This window comes from Hemitrygon akajei, chromosome 11 (genome assembly GCF_048418815.1).
Source record: "Hemitrygon akajei chromosome 11, sHemAka1.3, whole genome shotgun sequence".
In the NCBI taxonomy this organism is placed as follows: Eukaryota; Metazoa; Chordata; class Chondrichthyes; order Myliobatiformes; family Dasyatidae; genus Hemitrygon; species Hemitrygon akajei.
This window is the reverse complement of record NC_133134.1, coordinates 72,763,178-72,781,579: the sequence shown is the minus strand read 5'-3', so window position 1 is coordinate 72,781,579 and position 18,402 is coordinate 72,763,178. Positions and strand designations below refer to the sequence as shown.

General features: G+C 44.0%; 1 protein-coding gene across 8 annotated transcripts in view; it reads right to left on the bottom strand.

The window, feature by feature from the left end:
- The window catches only part of ubap2l (ubiquitin associated protein 2-like), a 136,218-nt gene that overhangs the window by 75,674 nt on the left and 42,142 nt on the right, over nt 1-18,402 (bottom strand). For all 8 annotated transcript variants that reach the window (XM_073061092.1, XM_073061093.1, XM_073061096.1 and 5 more), the window contains exons 2-5: nt 7,597-7,726; nt 5,310-5,387; nt 3,823-3,933; nt 2,170-2,338 (exon numbers count right to left, since the gene is read on the bottom strand). In XM_073061092.1, the coding sequence (XP_072917193.1) occupies nt 2,170-2,338; nt 3,823-3,933; nt 5,310-5,387; nt 7,597-7,686 (448 nt within the window). In that variant the 5' untranslated portion in view covers nt 7,687-7,726. The remainder of the gene's footprint in view (nt 1-2,169; nt 2,339-3,822; nt 3,934-5,309; nt 5,388-7,596; nt 7,727-18,402) is intronic.

Sequence of the window (18,402 nt, the reverse complement as noted above, 5' to 3'; positions counted from 1 at the left end):
GAGAAATCCAATTGAGGAGTTACGTGTGGAAGGGGCACCTGAAAATGTTCAATGCTCTCCACTGGCATTTACAAATGTTTGGTCAACTCGAAAATCCTCATGAACAGAAGGACATGGTGGGGAGATCTCGAGTTCAGTAACTCACATCTTACTGAAGTCACTGAGAAGTTCACAGGTCACTGATACACATAAGCTGAAGAGACCACAGCTCCTGAAGAGAAGTTCAAATCCCATCAACATGGGTGGATATTCAACTCATGCGAATCAGTGGTACATTAGCAGGGGAAGAAATAAGCTATTTTTATCCATCTGACCAGCAAATGGTTACGGTATCAAGACTCACCAACTTCTCAATCTCTCTGTCTCCATATCTGGAAACAAACTATCCATTGACATCTTTTATAACCTACCGATTCCCATAGTTATCTTGACTTTAACCCTTCACAATTTACAATGCACAAATTGGTCATTGTAAATTGTCCCGTAATTAGGTCAGGGTTAAATTGGGGTTGTCAGTGGATTGCTGGGCAGTGCAGTTTGAAATACTGGGAGGGCTTATTCCATACTCTATCTCTAAACAAATACAGTCAGCCCTCCTTATCCGTGAATTCCGCATGCGCGAATTCAACCAACCGCGAAAACCCGGAAGTGCTCTACCAGCACTTGTTGTTCGAGCATGTACAGACATTTTTTTTCTTGTCATTAGCCCCTAAACAATGCAATATAACAACTATTTTACATAGCATTTACATTGTATTAGGTATTATAAGTAATCTAGAGATGATTTAAAGTATACGGGAGTATGTGTGTGGGTTATCCTGGATCGGGATTGAAAAAAATCGTAAGTTCTCTTCCTAAGTAAGTCGGAACAGGTACATCCGGTATTATTTAGTGTCAGTTAGTCAAACGTTTGTCTTCGTATATAGTATATATTTTACCTTTCTATGCATATAAAACACTTAACATATGTTTCAGCGCTGGGCACGGGAACGGGTTCGATCTAGTGACAGATCGCTCCCGAGTGCGCTCAGCACCGTGCCAGTTAATGTGGAGGATCAAAAACCCAAAAACCCAATAATTAAACCATCGGGGCAGAGCCTTTCTCACTTTATCCTTTAAAATTGTTACACTCGTTGACCGACTTAGCCTAACACTTTTCTAATGACCGATGGCGTTTCACCTCTTTCAGATCACTTTATTATTTCCACTTTATTTTCAACCTTTATCATGGTTATTTTTGTGAACAGAAACACTGTGGATTCAGATCTCTGCCGCTGGGTCCAAATGTACACCGCACTGAGACAGGTTAAATAAGGTCTGGGGTTCCGCTGGGTCCTAAGGTCCACCGTATTGAGACAGGTTGAATACGGGACTTGAGCATCCGCAAATTTTGGTATCCGCGAGGGGTCCCGGAACCAATTCCTCACGGATAAGGAGGGTCGACTGTAATCACTCTTATCCCACTGCCCACCTCCGACTTAACAGGAATCAAAAACACATGTAACATTCATTAGCTGGTCCACTGCAGCTCTTCCCCAAAGTTTCCAACAAATATTCCTCGCTCAAACAGAAGGTTTAATAAACACCGCCTGAAATGGTCCTAAAACCACTTAGCTCATAGCAGCTAGGGTGACACTCATGGGAGAAGTGCCATCATCCATATTGTGCAGATCCCAAGCCTACTTCACTTGGCAGGTAGAGATTTGTACATTGAATAACCACCCCCTGAACATTGTTACATCCACAGATTGGGGGTGGGGGTGGTTCTGCTAGCCTTTAATAAATCTTACTCAGAATTCTGGAGTGACATCCTTTGCTGGAGAATGCTGAGAAAACAGAACTCACTCCTCATTGATGCATGATAACTGAGGTCAGGTGTGTACCAGGGATAAAGAGAAGGGGTTAGCTTCTGGGAGGGATGGAAGGATTCCATGGTGTCACAGTTAGTCAACATCACTTCAACACGTACAAACAAGCTGGATGAGCTCAGCAGGTCGGGTAGCATCTGTTAAAACGAGGTCCTGACGAAGGGTCTCAGCCCGAAACATTGACTGTTCGTTTCAATGGATGCTGCTCGACCTGCTGAGTTCATCCAGCTTGTTTGTACGTGTTGATTGGACCACAGCATCTGCAGTGTACTTTGTGTTTACTATTAGTCACATCACTTACACTCTCTGCCTCGGCTTGCTCCCCGTCCTCTCCGGCTTCCACCAACACGCCTTCGGCTGAACTCCCGGTCTCGGTCACGAACTTCTTTGCCTTCTTCGTTTCCTTCCGCCTGACCGGCTTCTTTCTGTCCTGCTAAGCTCTTTTTCTTCCCCACCATCTCCCAAGAATCCTGTGGGGGAAGAGGGGTTGGAGAGAAAGCCAATAGTCTGAGCAAAGGGCTGGGCCACAGGAATCCTCTCTTGCAGAGGAGCCACATTTTACACTTGCTGCCTCATTCTCTCAAAACACAAACACACACACAGAGCTGGCCACCCCTTCTCCCTGATCAACTGACTGACATAAGACCTAATATAGCATTCACAAAGGCAAAGAAGTGAAGATAATGGACAACATGCTAAATGCTGGAGGAAGGGTCTCGGCCCAAAATGTCAACCCATTAGTCATCACCACAAAAGCTGCCTGACCAGCTGAGATCCTCCAGCATTTTAACTGTGCTACGATGGATTTCCTGCATCTGTAGAATCCCTTGTGTTTGAGATACTGGACAGCCAGCCATCACAGTAGTGTAGAAGAGGGCATAATGCCAATGATCTGGGTTTAGTTCCCGCTGCTATCTGTAAGGAGTTTGTATGTTCTCCCTGTGATTGTGTGGGTTTTCTCTGGGTGCTCTGGTTTCTTCCCGCAGTCTACGGGTTAGTAGGTTAGTCGGTCACATGGGTATAATTGGGTACCATGGGCTCACTGGGTCTGTTACCGTGCCGTAACTCTAAACGAATGAACTAATAAAAATTCTGGCCTAGTTATTAAAAGGTGCACCATATAATGTCTCCACCCCTCTGCTCGAGCAACCTGGGTTTGATTCTGACCCACTGCTCTGTGTAGTGCTGTGTTGCACGAGCTCTGTGACTATATGACCCCAGTACCACACCCACCCCATGCTGGCAACTGAAACAAGAGTGGATATGGGCTGGTGAGACAGAACAGGCTACAGAGTAATCAGCAGACACTGCTCCAAAGGGCTGAATGGCCTCTACATGTTGAAAGGAAATTTAATAATTTTTCCTTTTAAATGCAGAACGGTATTGTAGCAGCGAGTGCAACACTATTGCAGTGCGATCAATGTGCATGTGACAAATAAAGCTAATCTTTCGCTTTTGACCTGGAGCTGAGTCAGTACGGAATAATACAGCTCAGTATAGACCCTTCAGTCCACAATGTTGTGCTGCCCTTTTAACTCCAAGATCAATCTAACCCTTCCCTCCCACACAGCCCTCCATTTTTCTACCATCCGTCCAAGTTTCTTAAATGCACCTAAACTAACTGGCTCTAACAGCGCCCCGGAAGGGCATTCACTGTGTAAATGAAGGTTACCACGAACATCTCCCCACCTCCCATACTTTCCTCTGATCTCCTTAAACTTATGGCTTCTGCACCTCCTATTAGTCATTTCTACTCTGGGAAAAAGTCACTGGCTGTCCACTTGATCTATTCCTCTCATCCTCTATACCTCTAGCCAGGAAGATGGCCTTCCATTTATCGGGCAGAATACTCAGGCAGGGCAGTAAGAAAGGCAGGCACACGCACACACACAACAACAAACACCACCCAACTCTTTCAGCCACACTACTTCCAGTTCCTACATAGGAGCAGTACCGTGTCTGGGTTTCCTTCCAGGAGTACATTGATGGCCCTGTTGACATCACCGTTGCAATCGTGCAGAGCAATCATGCACTCATCCTGGTTTTTGCCCGTGATGTCAATCAGCTGCGGAACAGAAGAGGCAGTCCAGTCAGTTGAAGTTCACCCTTATCCGAACCGCGGGCAGGATCAGAAGCCCAGATGAGCAGATGGAATAAGGCAGGGCAAACACAGCTGAGGCAGTGGGTGGCACTCGCAGAAGCCCCAAGGAAACCTCCACACCTTACCAGAACAGCCCAGTGGGAGGGAATCATCGATACAAGAATCAGTTTGCACCCTTGCCCTGGAAGATAATCTCAGCCTTACTCCCACTCCCATCAAAAAAAGCAAGCTGACTAATCCAGTCTTCATTTAAAATGGCACCCAATCGACTTGTGCCCAAAAACAGAATTGGAGAGTTGGGCTCTCAAATGACAAAACTTGCGCAAATCACAGGCTCTCAAAGAGCGCTTGAGGCCATTTGACCCATTTACCCTTTGCTGGCCCTTTGAACTAACTGCTTCTGTTCCTCCCTGACACCTTTCCACAGCCAAGTCCAATTTTTTTTCTTTTGCAAGTAATTGTCTGTTTCAGCAAAAGGAATTCAAATCACAGGTCAGTGTAGAATAAAAGGACACCTACACACTTATCCCTTCACCCCTACTAGCCCACTAAAGTTGCCACCAGGTTTTAATTTTTTTTTTAATAAGATAAACTTCAGCCTATATCTCTCTAATTACCAGCTCCCTAGCCCCTGGAAACAGATTCTGATGTGCTCAGTCTAAACAGTTTAATTCCAGCATCCTTTAAGGTTTGCTGAGCTAAGCAGCTCCAGTCTGAGCTTCCCACAGCTTACTCCCCCACAACCTATTAAAATGAAATTGGGCTGTCAGTTAATCGAGTCAGCTGCTTATTTGGGACAACTCTTAAAGAACAAAAACTAATCAAAACCTGGGATTCCCTTTGTTCATTTGGGACATTAGACCATTGTCAAACAGTTTCTAACTAGCATCAATTGTGTGGCCTTTAGATACTCCACTGTGCTTAGAGCAAAGTTTTTATATAGTGCCAGTTGCATGCATCTGTTCAAAAAGCAGTGAGTTTATTTAAATTATTCTGTATTTCATTTAAATACATAATCTGTTAACCTGTTAAATAGTAGGTTTTTTATAACTATTTCTAAGAAACTGGCTAATCGGAGGAGCTCCTTAATTGGGCCAAAATGTACTGGTCCTGATGTGTCCCAATTTACCACAGTACTTGATGTTCAACTGCCAATGAGTATCAACCATTTAAAATGTTACAAAGCTTCTGTTTTGCATGAGAAGGAATGCCCCAGCCTGCCACAGCAAATTAATTAAGATTGCTGCTACAATGAATCGGTGGCTGAGCCCAAAGGTGATCCACCCACACACCAAATGGAACTGTCTCCAGAGTCCAGGCATCTTCCTGCTAATACTGACCTGCTTTACTTTCTCTTCAAAGTCAGCATCATTGTGGTCTGAAATCATTTGTGCAATTCGTATCTGCTCTGCTGTGGCCTTGAAGGGTGGGGTAAAAAAAAAACACAAAGGGAAAATGTGATAGACAAGAGGCAGCCGTAATGGTTTAATCTTAGAAAGAATGATCTTGGTTTGGGTTTCAGACAAACACCAGAAATACCGTTACCATGGGCACACCCACTCCTCTGCACTAAATCAGTTGATAGTTTCTCCCCACCATCTTACCTACAGGATACAACTTGCCAACCCCCCTAACATCTGTGTTGTAAAGCTTCCACTCAACACCAGATCCAGATGTGACTACTCCCCCGCCCTCACCGGCCATGGGACAGCTCCAGATCTGTTAACTGCCGAATACAGTCACACCCCAAAAGCAAGATGCAGCTTCCTTCACACCCCATCCCATCCCCACACGCCATAACTGCTGGGTGCAACCTGCCCCAACTACACCATGGACTGACTCAAGCATGGCTGCAAAAGGAGGGCCGTTGTGAATAGGGCTAGCAATGCCATCCCATAAAAACCCAGTGCTACAGAAACAGAAGCTTGCGAGACCTGGGAGAGAAAAGATCTTTGAAGATGGGCTACACCTGGGGACAAATGAAAGACTGGACCAGGACAGAGGATTTTGTTGACCTACTATCAGCAGCCTATACACCTATAGGGGTGATGGGCTTGAGAGACAGAGATAGACACAGACAGAACGAACCAAGTCCCCCCTCCCCACATCATGCCGGCAGGGGCATGCGGCTGTGCACAGAAGCTATCGTTTGAAGAGTGGGTTTAGTGATCAACACTCTCATAGCCAGATGAAGTGGCAATGACAGCCTGTGGGAACTTGCTGTGCGCACAGCGGCTGCCAGGTTTCCGACTTCATTCCAGCGAAAGTGGTGGTCGCGGGTTCAATTTCAACATTTAAGAGAGTACGTGGATGGGAGGGTCACGGAGGGCAATTGTCCGGGTGCAGGTTGATGGGACGAAGCAGAACAGTAATTTGGTACAGACTAGAAAGGCCGAGGGGGCTGTTTCTGTGCTGTAGTGCTCTATGACTCTATCACGGTTTCTCACTGGCTGTTGGGAGCTTTGGGCCGCTCAGTGCAATGGGAGACAAGTTTCTGGAAGATTTAATAGAGGTATACAACATAATGAGTATAGATAGGGCAGATGCAAGCAGGCTTTTTCCACCAGGGTTGGGCAAGAATAAAACTAGAGGTCACAGGTTACAGATGAAAAGTGAAATATTTAAGGGGAACCGGAGGAGGAACTTCACTCAAAGTATGGAACGAGCTGCCAGCGGAAGTGGGGGATATGGATTTGATTGCAGAATTTCAGAGAAATTTGGATGTGTACATGGATTGGGGGGGGGGGGGGGTGGTATGGAGAGTTACGGTCCAGGAGCAGGCAAAAGGGATAGGCAAAATAAGAGCTTAGCATGGGCTAAATAGGCCAAAGGCCTCTTTCTGTGCTGTCGTGTAGGAATGACAGAAAAATGGAGGACTATGTGGGAGTGATGTGTTAGATTAGAGTAAAAGACCAGCATAACATCGTAGGATGAAGGTGATAAAATGTTCTATGTTCTAGACACAAGAGACTGCAGATGCCGGAAATCCAGAGCAACACACACAAAATGCTTGAGGAACCTGGCAGGTCAGGCAGCATCTATGAAATGAGTAACAGTTGACTTTTTGGGCCAAGGCCCTTCGATCATTCCAGCAACCAGCCAATTCACTCAACTGCTTGGAACAAATGCTTCACCCCCTTCCTCTTCCCCATCAGGCACCACTGAGTTCCAGACAGCCTGCGGCACCTCCAGCAAGTGAGCTAGAGCCAGTCAGCACTGTGTCATCAGGTGATTTATTTTTAAACAGGCTAACTCCATCAAGTGACACCCAGTTGAAGTGGGTGTGGGGTAGGGCGGGGAGGGTACAAACAGAATCGCTGGAGGGAGTGATGCTTTACACGCCTGCCCCTACCAACTCCAGTTGGGACTTGATGGCACATCATCCCCGATCTCCTCCGCCAGCCAACAGAGTTAATTTATAGCCCAAAGGTCCCAGCAAGGAGCTGCATTAGAGCTGCAGCACAACTTTATGCACAAAATTAAATCTAGTCAGTTCAAAGAACATAGAGCATTCTCTCCATTCCATAAACCCATCCGATTTTCCGGGAAATGACTGTTGGATGGAAGCAAGGAAGTGTTATTTTGAAGGAATGGGAGTGGGTTATCTTCCCACTGGAGGGAGGTTACCTGTGGCCGCTGTTTCTGCTGTGTCTGATTCTGTGTCTGTGTCTGATCCCAGTTGCCTCGAGCTCGACTGGTGCCCACCGATGTCATCATTTACAGTATATACAAATAACAGTATTTACAAGGTAGAAACCTGTAGGGAAAGAGGAAAAAAGACAGGTGAATAGAAATCTCCTTTGTGAAGTTAGACAGCACAGAAACAGGCCCTTCGGCCCTATTCATACATTCCGACCAAATTGCCTCCCTTTAGTCCATACTCCTCTAAATCTTTATCTATGGACAATAACTTTTTAAATACTGTAACTACATCTGTCTGCTCTGAGATCTGATTCCAAATGCCCATCATCCTGCATGCAGAGAACGGTAATCCTCAGGTATTCTCAACTAAAACCCATGTCCTCCAGTTTTAGACTCCGCTGAATGTAGAAGGGGTCCCAAGACTGCATTTGAATGTGGATGCCAAGTCAAAAGGGATTTGTCGGTAAGCAGAGTCTCACCCCAAGAGCTGCTGTCTACATCTTCAAAGTTCAAAGGAAATGTTTCAAAATATGTATGTCACCATATATGACCCTGAGATTCATTTCCTTGCAAGCATTCACAGAGAACAATCAAACCTATTTTTAAAAAAACTGACAACCAATGTGCAAAAGAAGACAAACTATGCAAATAATAACTAAGTACCGTAGATTCCGGATTTTAAGCCGCTACTTTTTTCCCACATTTTGAACAGCTTTGAACTTTGCGGCCTTTAATACGGAGCGGCTAATACATGATTTTTTTCATGCCGCCTCGTAAACATTTTGCCTCATAACAGTAGACCAATAAAATTGATGAGTAGTTCACAGAGGTCCAATGAAATTGTACGATAAATCAAGCGCACTTTCACAATTAAATTATTGTAAATCAGTCATTTGTACTCACCTTCATCAACATGGAAAACACTCGAAGCATTGTGCTGCCTTATGGCAGTTATTTAGTTTATAATATTTTCGCTTAGTAATTCATTTTCTAGTTAAAGTTAGAAGAGTTTTAACTATATTTGTTTTCTGTACTACATCGCGGGATGCTATGACGTCACACCCGGTTTCGCGGTGTCTTGTGGGAAAAATGCTGTTTGCGATAAAACGGAAAGGAGGGGGTCGAGCGGCGGAGCGAACGCTACTTTTAAGTTAAAGGCGATCAATAACTTTTCCTGGTAGGCTGCAGTATATATATTTTTTACCAGTCGTTAGGAGATATTGGAATGTTGTTCAGTAAAGAAGTATACGCAACGTATATTTAAAAGTAGCCGCGTTACGGGCACGGTTCGAAAAAAAGCATTTGCAATATGTATTTGTTTTTGTTACCATATGGATTTAATTAAAAGTTAAAAAATCCTCACGTGTAATATCTTTCTGTGTAAATATCTCATATTACAACGTGGGACACCTGCGGCCGAAAATCCGGTGCGGCCTTTACAATTAAAAAATTGATTTTATTTCTAAAATTAGAGCCAGCGGCTTTTAATCAGGTGCGCTCTGTAGTCCGGAATCTACGGTAAATAAATAATACTGAAGACATGGGTTGCAGAGTCTGTGAAAGTGATTACATAGTTTGTGGAAAGTTTAGAGCTGTGGTGAGTGAAGTTTTCCATAGTGGTCAGGAGCCTGATGGTTGAGGGGTAATAACTGTTCCTGAACAACACACACAAAATGCTGGAGGAACTCAGCAGCCCAGGAAGCATCAATGGAAAAGAGTAAACAGTCAACATTTCATGCCGAGAATCCCAAGGAAGGGTCCTGGCCCAAAACGTCAACCGTTTATTCATTTCCATAAGATGCTGCCTTACCTGAGCTCCTCCAGCATTTGTATGTTGCTCTAGATTTCCAGCATCTGCAGATTTTTCTCGTGTTTGTGGTAACTGTTCCTGAAACTGGTGGTGTAGGTGCTATGGCTCCTGTATCAGGGAATCAGTTCATGTTTTGAGATTCACATCCTTATTCTTAACAGTACTCCATGGTCCTACACACTGTAGACTTTTGTCAACCCCCAAAAGTTCCCCGATCTCTCCATTCCCAATTTTCATCTCTCCATTGGTCTGACGCTCAGCAATTTCTTCACCAAACCCTTCTTTTTATCTTTATCATGGATGCTCCTTCGCTGAGCAAGCTTTAGGCCACCTGTTTTAGTATCCAATTCAGCATTTTTTTTTAAAACACATCCCTGTTAAATATAAACACAAGAGATTCTGCAGATGCTGGACTTCATTAGGACTGAAAAGTCTTGGCCCAAAACATCGACCATTTATTCCTTTCTATACATGTTGCCAGACCTACTGAGTTCCTCTAGCATTTTATGTAGGTTACTCTTAAAATATATAGGTAGATGTTGATCCAATATGAAAGGGGCAGCTGTGTAAAACAACGTACCTAGAGTAACGCCAGACATTTTCCCAACTGTGCTGTCAATCACTACCACCTCACCCTATCCTTGCTCAATACAAGCACTCATACAGATTTTAGAAAAAGCATAACAGTTTATGCAGAGCAGGGTCAGAGTAAATCTTAGGCGATCAAGCCAACTTCTGAAGACAGAGAGAGAAGTAAAGCAGACAAACCAAGGAAGTGGTAAAGCATTTAAAATAAAGCATACAAGCAGTGGCTGAGGATAAGAAGTGAAATCAGAAAACTCTAAAAACATTGAGGCAGGGCAGCATTAGGCAGTTAACGTTTCAATGCTGGGACACAATCTGGAAGGGGAATGTGGTTTTATTTTAGCTTTGTGACGACAATGCGGCTCAGCTCCACTTGAAGGAGGCATTTAATTCTTAGCATTGTACTCTTGACAGGTCTCTACATTCTTAGAAGTTTGAGGAGGATTTGGCATGTCACCAAATGCTCTAACAAACTTATACAGATGCAGTGTTGAAACTACCTGACTGGTATAGCATTTCTATTACAGACAACTGCAAGAATTTACAGAGAGTAGTGCCCAGTCAATCATGATCACAGTCCTCCCACCATTAAAAGCATCTACATTAGCCCTGCCTCAGAAATGTGGCATCTGTCCTCAAGAATCCTCATGATCCAGTCATACCCTCTTCTTGCTGCTACAGAAGGCACAGAAGTCTACAGTCCCACACCGCAAGGTTCAAGAACAGATACTTCAACTCCGTGGAGCATGTGGGGATCTTCCAACATCCAGGCATTCCCTTTTTCTTTCTTTCTTATTTTTTTAATAGGGATGTTAGGGGGGAGGGGTTAAGGGGAGGGGGGGCTGGGTAACACTTTTTTTCATGCACATTTATTCTGTAACTATTTGAAAACAATAAAAAAGTTTTTAAAAAAACAGATACTTCCCTACAACGATCAAGTTCTTGAACCGACCTGCATAACCCCAACACATCTTCAGTAACAGAACCCTATGGACCACGTCCATTTGCAGAAATGAGGAATTTCTTCAGCCAGACAGTGGTGAATCTATGGAATTCATCACCACAGATGGCTTTGGAAGCCAAATAATTGAGTATCTTTACAGCAAGAGGTTGGAAAGTCCTTGATGAGTCAAGGCTTCAAAGATTATGGGGAGAAAACAGGAGAATGGGGTTAAGAGGGCTAATAAATCAGCCAGGATGGAATGGCGGAGCAGACCTCTTTGGACTAATGTTCTTTTGCACACATTTGGTGGTTGTGGGTTCAAATGCAACATTCAAGAGGAATTTGGATAGGTATGGGGTGTAGAGGGCTACGGTCCAGGTGCAGGTTGATGGGACTAGGCACAATAAAAGTTCAGCACAGATTAGATGGATCAAAGGGACTGTGTCTGTGCTGTAGTGCTCTATTTACTCTTGACTGTCGTGTATAAATTATCCATAAATTACACACAGAACATGTTTTTGATTTACGCAAGATGGCGCTGAGAAGTGATGACTTTGCGTGCAGCTCTTTTACGCCCTCTACATATTTCACAACATATGCCAGTGATATTAAACTCGATTCTGTATGCTTGTGATGCTGATGCACAGAACCTTTCTCCACTACCCATACTTCAGCATATTTGTGTAATTCACTTGAACTGACGTTGTGGAAAGACGGTACTGGCAATGAAGATAATCAGAGAAGTTGGGATTATTTCTTTACCATCTCTCTGTCACTCCCTGACAACTAGTGTCTTTATCTGTATGGACCCAATGCTCAGAAACTTCCTCAACAAACTCCTCGTTTTATCTCTCCAGTCTATTATGGGTGCTCCATAAGACGTCCCTGTCTGACTTGTCACGCCCCAATATCCAATTCAGCATCTTTGGTTTTTAAAAAACATCACTGGTACCCACATTCCAGTGACAAAATTCACCCCCCCCCCCCATTCCCCACTCTGACCTCTCACTTCTTCTCACCTGCCTATTACTTCCCCCTGAGTCCCCTCCTCCTTGCCTTTCTACTATTGGAGAGGAGAATGCACAATCACATTCTTTCTTCTCCTGCCCTTGACCTTTCCAACTCACCTGGCTTGATCCATCACCTTCCAGCTAGCCCCATTCTCCTTCCCCCTGCCTTTTGAGTCTTGAAGGAGGGTCTTGGCCTGAAATGTCAACTGTTTACTCTTTTCCTGTCATGAGTTCCTTCAGCATTTTGTGTGTTGCCTTGGGTTTCCAGCATCTGCAGACTTCCTTGTGTTTGTTAAAAATAACTGTTACATACAGTGTTGGGGTGTATGAGGTGTCCAGGTAGGGGTATTACCTCTGGAGAAGGGATTGCCATGTCCATTCTGGGGCAGTTCACTCATTTTTGGGCCCCAATGGACAATCAGCTCTCAGCTGTGTCTCCAAGTAGCTGTTTGTCTGTGATAGTGGCCACACTTGTATGTCTCTGCCTAGACAGGCGGGCTACACCAGGTGAGGGTAGCCAGTTGGCTTCATACCCCCTGAGATAGGGACATGCCTGCCCTGGCATGCAAAGTCAGCTCCAGTGGACTGGCCGGATGAGATCCATAGAGAAATGCCACAGCCAGGCAGGTTTCATGGAGAGCAGAGGGCATGAGAAGGCAAAGAAGTCATGGTTATCCACTGCAACCAAGGAAGTCCCCAGTTATGACAACTACTCCTACCACTGGACCTGGACTTCCCAGGTCAAGAGACTGGAACTGTCCCAGTGCAACAGCTTTTCCACTTTACAAACTCACCCACACAGGCTTCCTGTCATCGTTGGACAAGACGGATAACCACCATAGCTAGATATTATTCCAAAATGGAGGGACAACTGTAAAGCAGCTTATCAAGGTTAAGGAGGGACTTCACTGAAAATGTATGATGCAAAAGGTGGCTATTAAGCTAGTTGAACTGGTTCAGCTATCCAAACTATCCCCACCTACATCTTGTAGCCCTGCACATCACAGACACAGGCTGATGAGCCTTCTGGCCTCTGCCACAGTTACTCACAAAGTTCCAGACCTTCACCACCCTCTGGTTAAACATTCCTTTATTTTAAAAAAACTTGCCCTCCTTTAAACAGCTGCCCTCCAAGTTACTCTTAACTTCGTACAATTAGATCTTCCTCAGCTCCCTCCATCCTAAAGAATCTCTGCCATGCAATTTTACCTCATAGTTCAAGAGGAGCAGTTTAAAAATTCCTGTGGCTAAACAAGAACAGGTGAACAGGTAAATAACCAAGGAAAATTATAAAACATATGCAGCAACATTTGGAACACTCTCTGAAACACAAACATACAGGATGCAGAGAGTGATTCTAAGGATAGATATCAAGAGGTGTTCCACTCTGGCTGCAATAGGGGTGCAGAGACATTTGGGACAAAACTAAAAGTGGTGTCACAGGTAGAATGGGTTGTAAAGAGAGCTTTTGCCACATTGGCCTTTATTAATCAGAGTACTGAGTACAGGAGTTGGGCTGTTACATTGAAGTTGTATCAAGATGTCAGTGAGGCCAAATTTGGAGTATTGTGTGCAATTCTGGGCACCTGCCGACAGCAAAGATATCAGTAAGATTGGAAGAGTACAGAGGAACTTTACAAGGATGTTGCCAGGAGCTGAGGAGCTGAGTTACAGGGAAAGGTGGAAGGCAGCAGAATGAGAGGAGATTTCATAGAGGTATATACAATTATGAGGGGTATAGATAGGGTAAATACAAAAGTTTTTTCACTGAGATTGGGTGAGACTTTAACCAGAGGTCATAGGTTAAAGATATTTGCCTGATTGTCTCAGAGGGAGGTGAGAGTGTAGAGACACCTGCCAGTACAAAGTGGCGGATGCAGGTTCGAATTCAATATTTAAGAGAAGTTTGAAAATGTACATGGACAGTGGGAGGGTGTGAGGGCTATGGTTCAATGTGGGTTGATGGGACTAGGCAGAATAACACTTCAGCACAGAGCAGGTGGGCCAAAGAGCCCATTTCTGTGCTGCAGTGCTCTATGAATCCATGATAAAATGTGCAACAGGAAATCTCAGTCCCAGGATGAACATATCAAATACAGAGATCAATTACGTGGGAAGAGGGATTTGGGGGTCAATGTGTTTGATCCTGCTTGTTCAGTTTTTTTTATGCAGGAAGAGAGATCTGGGTGTCGATGTGCCCGATCTGTGATGGTAGAGTCATGTGGTGATATAGCATGGAAAAAGCCCTTCTGACAAAATTATACTCTCTGCTAGCCCCAGATGCCCGTGTTCAGCCCAAATCTCTCCAAGCCCTTCTCCTCCATTAACCTACAACCTGTTGAGCACTTCCAGCGCTTACTTTGCCCTCATTTAGTTCCAAAGGTGAATGGTGGACTGTAACCCAGGAGGGGTCACCAATCAGCATACCCGTCAGCTGCCTGCCTCTCTACAAGCATCCCTCAGCTCTGAGTAGAGATGCTCTTGGCTTAGACAAGCTGATCACATCAGGTAGACGGAGTCAGACAGCACAGAAACGGGCCCTTCGACCCAACTGGTCTCAACCACAGATTCCACCCTGCTCGTCCATGTTCAGCTATAAACCCTCTAAGACTTCTCCCCCATGCACCGTTTTATTTCATTTTATTTAGAGATACAATGTGGAACAGGTCCTTCTGGCCCTTTGAGCTGTCCAGCCCAGCAACCCACCTATTTAATCCTACCTAGCCTAATCACAGGACAACTTGCACAATGACCAATTACCCTATGAACCAGTACTTCTTTGGAATGTGAGAGGAAACCAGAGCACCCGGAGGAAAGCCAGAAGGAGACAATACAAACTCCTTAGAGAGTGACAGAATTGCACTCTCAACTCCAACACCCCAAGCTGTAACAGCACTGTGCTAACCACGACACCCCAAATGCCACTTAGATGCTACAATTCTTTCCATCTCAATTATTTCTTGTGGGAGCTCACTATCCTTTTGATGTAAACAAGTTACTCTTCAGGTCTCTTAAATCTACCCCCCATCCTGCATCTTTGCTTAAACTACAAAACAAACCCTTAAAGTGAGCAAATACAAAAGTAAAGAATTAAGATAAACAAGTGGCCATAGTGGGTCAAAGGGCCTGTTTCTGCTTTGTATAAGACTGTGAATCCTCAAGTTTCTCACAAGATACCATCTCAGCTCAACATTCAAAGCACACTGAAGGAAGTATTGACATTGAGGAATTTTTTAACCTTTGTAAATAAAATATCAGGCTGGTGTCTCCACCCCCTTTGGAAGAGTGATGGCTTAGAGACATACAAAGTTATGAAGGGAATGTGTAGAGTATAGGGCTGACATATTTCCCTGAGAAAAAAAAGAGGGGGACACAAAGTAAAAGGCAGGATTGGATGGGAGATGAACATTGTTACTTGGTGGGCTGTTGGAAAGAGATAAAGATTAGCTTTATTTGTCACGTGTACCCCGTATTTCGAACGTTCGCTTTACAACAGCTCGCTGTTACGAAAGACCTACATTAGTACCTGTTTTCGCTAACCAAAGAGGATTTTCGATTTTACGAAAAATAGATGCCCACTATATACACGTGTTTACCCTGAGTAAGACTAGCATGACAGTGAAGCCTTGTGCAGGCAGTTGAGCGCACATGCATGTATGTGCCAATTTTTTTTCTCCACATCGATTTTGGCTCGCTGTCTTCACGATTTTGATAAGTGAAACTACACTGTAAATACAATATTTCTATTTTATATAGGCTGCATATTTATCATATCATTCCTGCTTTTCCATATATCAATCACAGCACGGAAACAGGCCATACCGGCCCTCCTAGTCCGTGCCGAACTCTTAATCTCACCTAGTCCCACCTACCCGCACTCAGCCCATAACACTCCACTCCTTTCCTGTCCATATACCTATCCAATTTTACCTTAAATGACACAACTGAACTGGCCTCTACTACTTCTACAGGAAGCTCATTCCACACAGCTATCACTCTCTGAGTAAAGAAATACCCCCTCGTGTTTCCCTTAAACTTTTGCCCCCTAACTCTCAAATCATGTCCTCTCGTTTGAATTTCCCCTACTCTCAATGGAAACAGCCTATTCACATCAACTCTATCTATCCCTCTCAAAATTTTAAATACCTCGATCAAATCCCCCCTCAACCTTCTACGCTCCAATGAATAGAGACCTAACTTGTTCAACCTTTCTCTGTAACTTAAGTGCTGAAACCCAGGTAACATCCTAGTAAATCGTCTCTGCACTCTCTCTAATTTATTGATATCTTTCCTATAATTCGGTGACCAGAACTGTACACAATATTCCAAATTTGGCCTTACCAATGCCTTGTACAATTTTAACATTACATCCCAACTTCTGTACTCAATGCTCTGATTTATAAAGGCCAGCGTTCCAAAAGCCTTCTTCACCACCCTATCTACATGAGACTCCACCTTCAGGGAACTATGCACTGTTATTCCTAGATTTCTCTGTTCCACTGCATTCCTCAATGCCCTACCATTTACCCTGTATGTTCTATTTGGATTATTCCTGCCAAAATGTAGAACCTCACACTTCTCAGCATTAAACTCCATCTGCCAACGTTCAGCCCATTCTTCTAACCGGCATAAATCTCCCTGCAAGCTTTGAAAACCCACCTCATTATCCACAACACCTCCTACCTTAGTATCACTGGCATACTTACTAATCCAATTTACCACCCCATCATCCAGATCATTTATGTATATTACAAACAACATTGGGCCCAAAACAGATCCCTGAGGCACCCCGCTAGTCACCAGCCTCCATCCCGATAAACAATTATCCACCACTACTCTCTGGCATCTCCCATCTAGCCACTGTTGAATCCATTTTATTACTCCAGCATTAATACCTAACGACTGAACCTTCTTATCTAACCTTCCATGTGGAACTTTGTCAAAGATATGTTAGTAACATATGTTCCTATATGTTAGTGTTATTTTAGGTCTTATGTGTTATTTAGTTTGATTTGGTAGGTTATTTTTTGGGTCTGGGAACACTCAAAAATTTTTCCCATATAAATTAATGTTAATTGTTTCTTCGCTTTACGAATTTCGGCTTACAAACAGCTTCACAAGAACGCTCTACCTTCGGATAGCGGGGGAAACCTGTACATTGAAACATACAATGAAATGCACCAATTGTGTCAAATCAAATCAGCAAAGATTGTGTGGACCATCTACATGTGTCGCCACACTTCCAATGCCAATGTAGCAAGCCTGTAATTTACTAACCCTAACCATACAACACTGAAATGTGGGAGGAAATTGAAGCACCAGAGGAAACCCACAAAGAATGTGCAAACTCCTTACAGACGTGAGCTGGAAGAACCCCAATCTGACAGCTGGCTCTGTAAAAGTGTCATGTTAACCATTAGGCTGTCACAAAATTCACTACCTAATCAAGCCTAATCAAGAGGTGAAAACAAACTCTCCCCACCCCAACAGGAGAGCAGTACTTGGCTGTATACATGAAAGGAAGAGATTTGTAGGGCAATGGACCTAGTAATGGAGGATGCAATTGGACCACAGGAACAATGGAATGAGTCTCCTTGATGTCCTGATTCTGCCAGCAAGATAGGAAATGATTAAATAAGCAATCAACAATTGTCTCTTTATAAAAAAGACATTCCTCTCCAAAGTCCACATCTAGAGAGTGGCCACAGCCCCAATTACCTGGAGCACCCACTTCTTTCAAGGATACAGCCTCTGCACAGTAACCCAACATCAGATCCAAACCTGGCCAATCTTCCAAAGACAAAAGCAATACCTACGTCAGGCTGCTGTTTATTGACTACAGCTCAGCGTTCAACACAATCTTACCCTCAGTTCCGATCAATAAGCTCCAAAACCTGGGCCTCTGCAACTGGATTCTTGACTTCCTCACTGGGAGACAATAGTCAGTGTGGATCGGAAATAACGTCTCCACCTCACTGACAATCAACACTGATGTATCTCAAAGATGCACGCTTACCCCTCTGTTCTACTCTACACTCACGGCTGTGTGGCTAAGCACAGCTCAAACCATCTACCAACTTGCCAACAACACAACTATTGTTGGCAGAATTTCAGATGGCGATGAGGAGTACAGGAGTGAAACAGATCAGCTGATTGAGTGGTATCACAGCAACAAACTTGCACTCCACCAAGGAATTGGTCGTGGACTTCAGGAAGGAGAAATCAAGGTAAGTCACACAAACTCATTGAGGGGTCAGCAGTGAAAAGGGTAAGCAGTTTTAAGTTCCTGGATATCAACATCACTGAGGACCTATCCAATCCTGCACCATTGATGCAATTACAAAGAAGGCAAAACAGTGGCTATATTTCATTTGGAGTTTGAGGAGTTTGGCACATCCCTGAGGAAGTTCACTAATTTCTGCGATGTACTGTGGGTTCTGGCA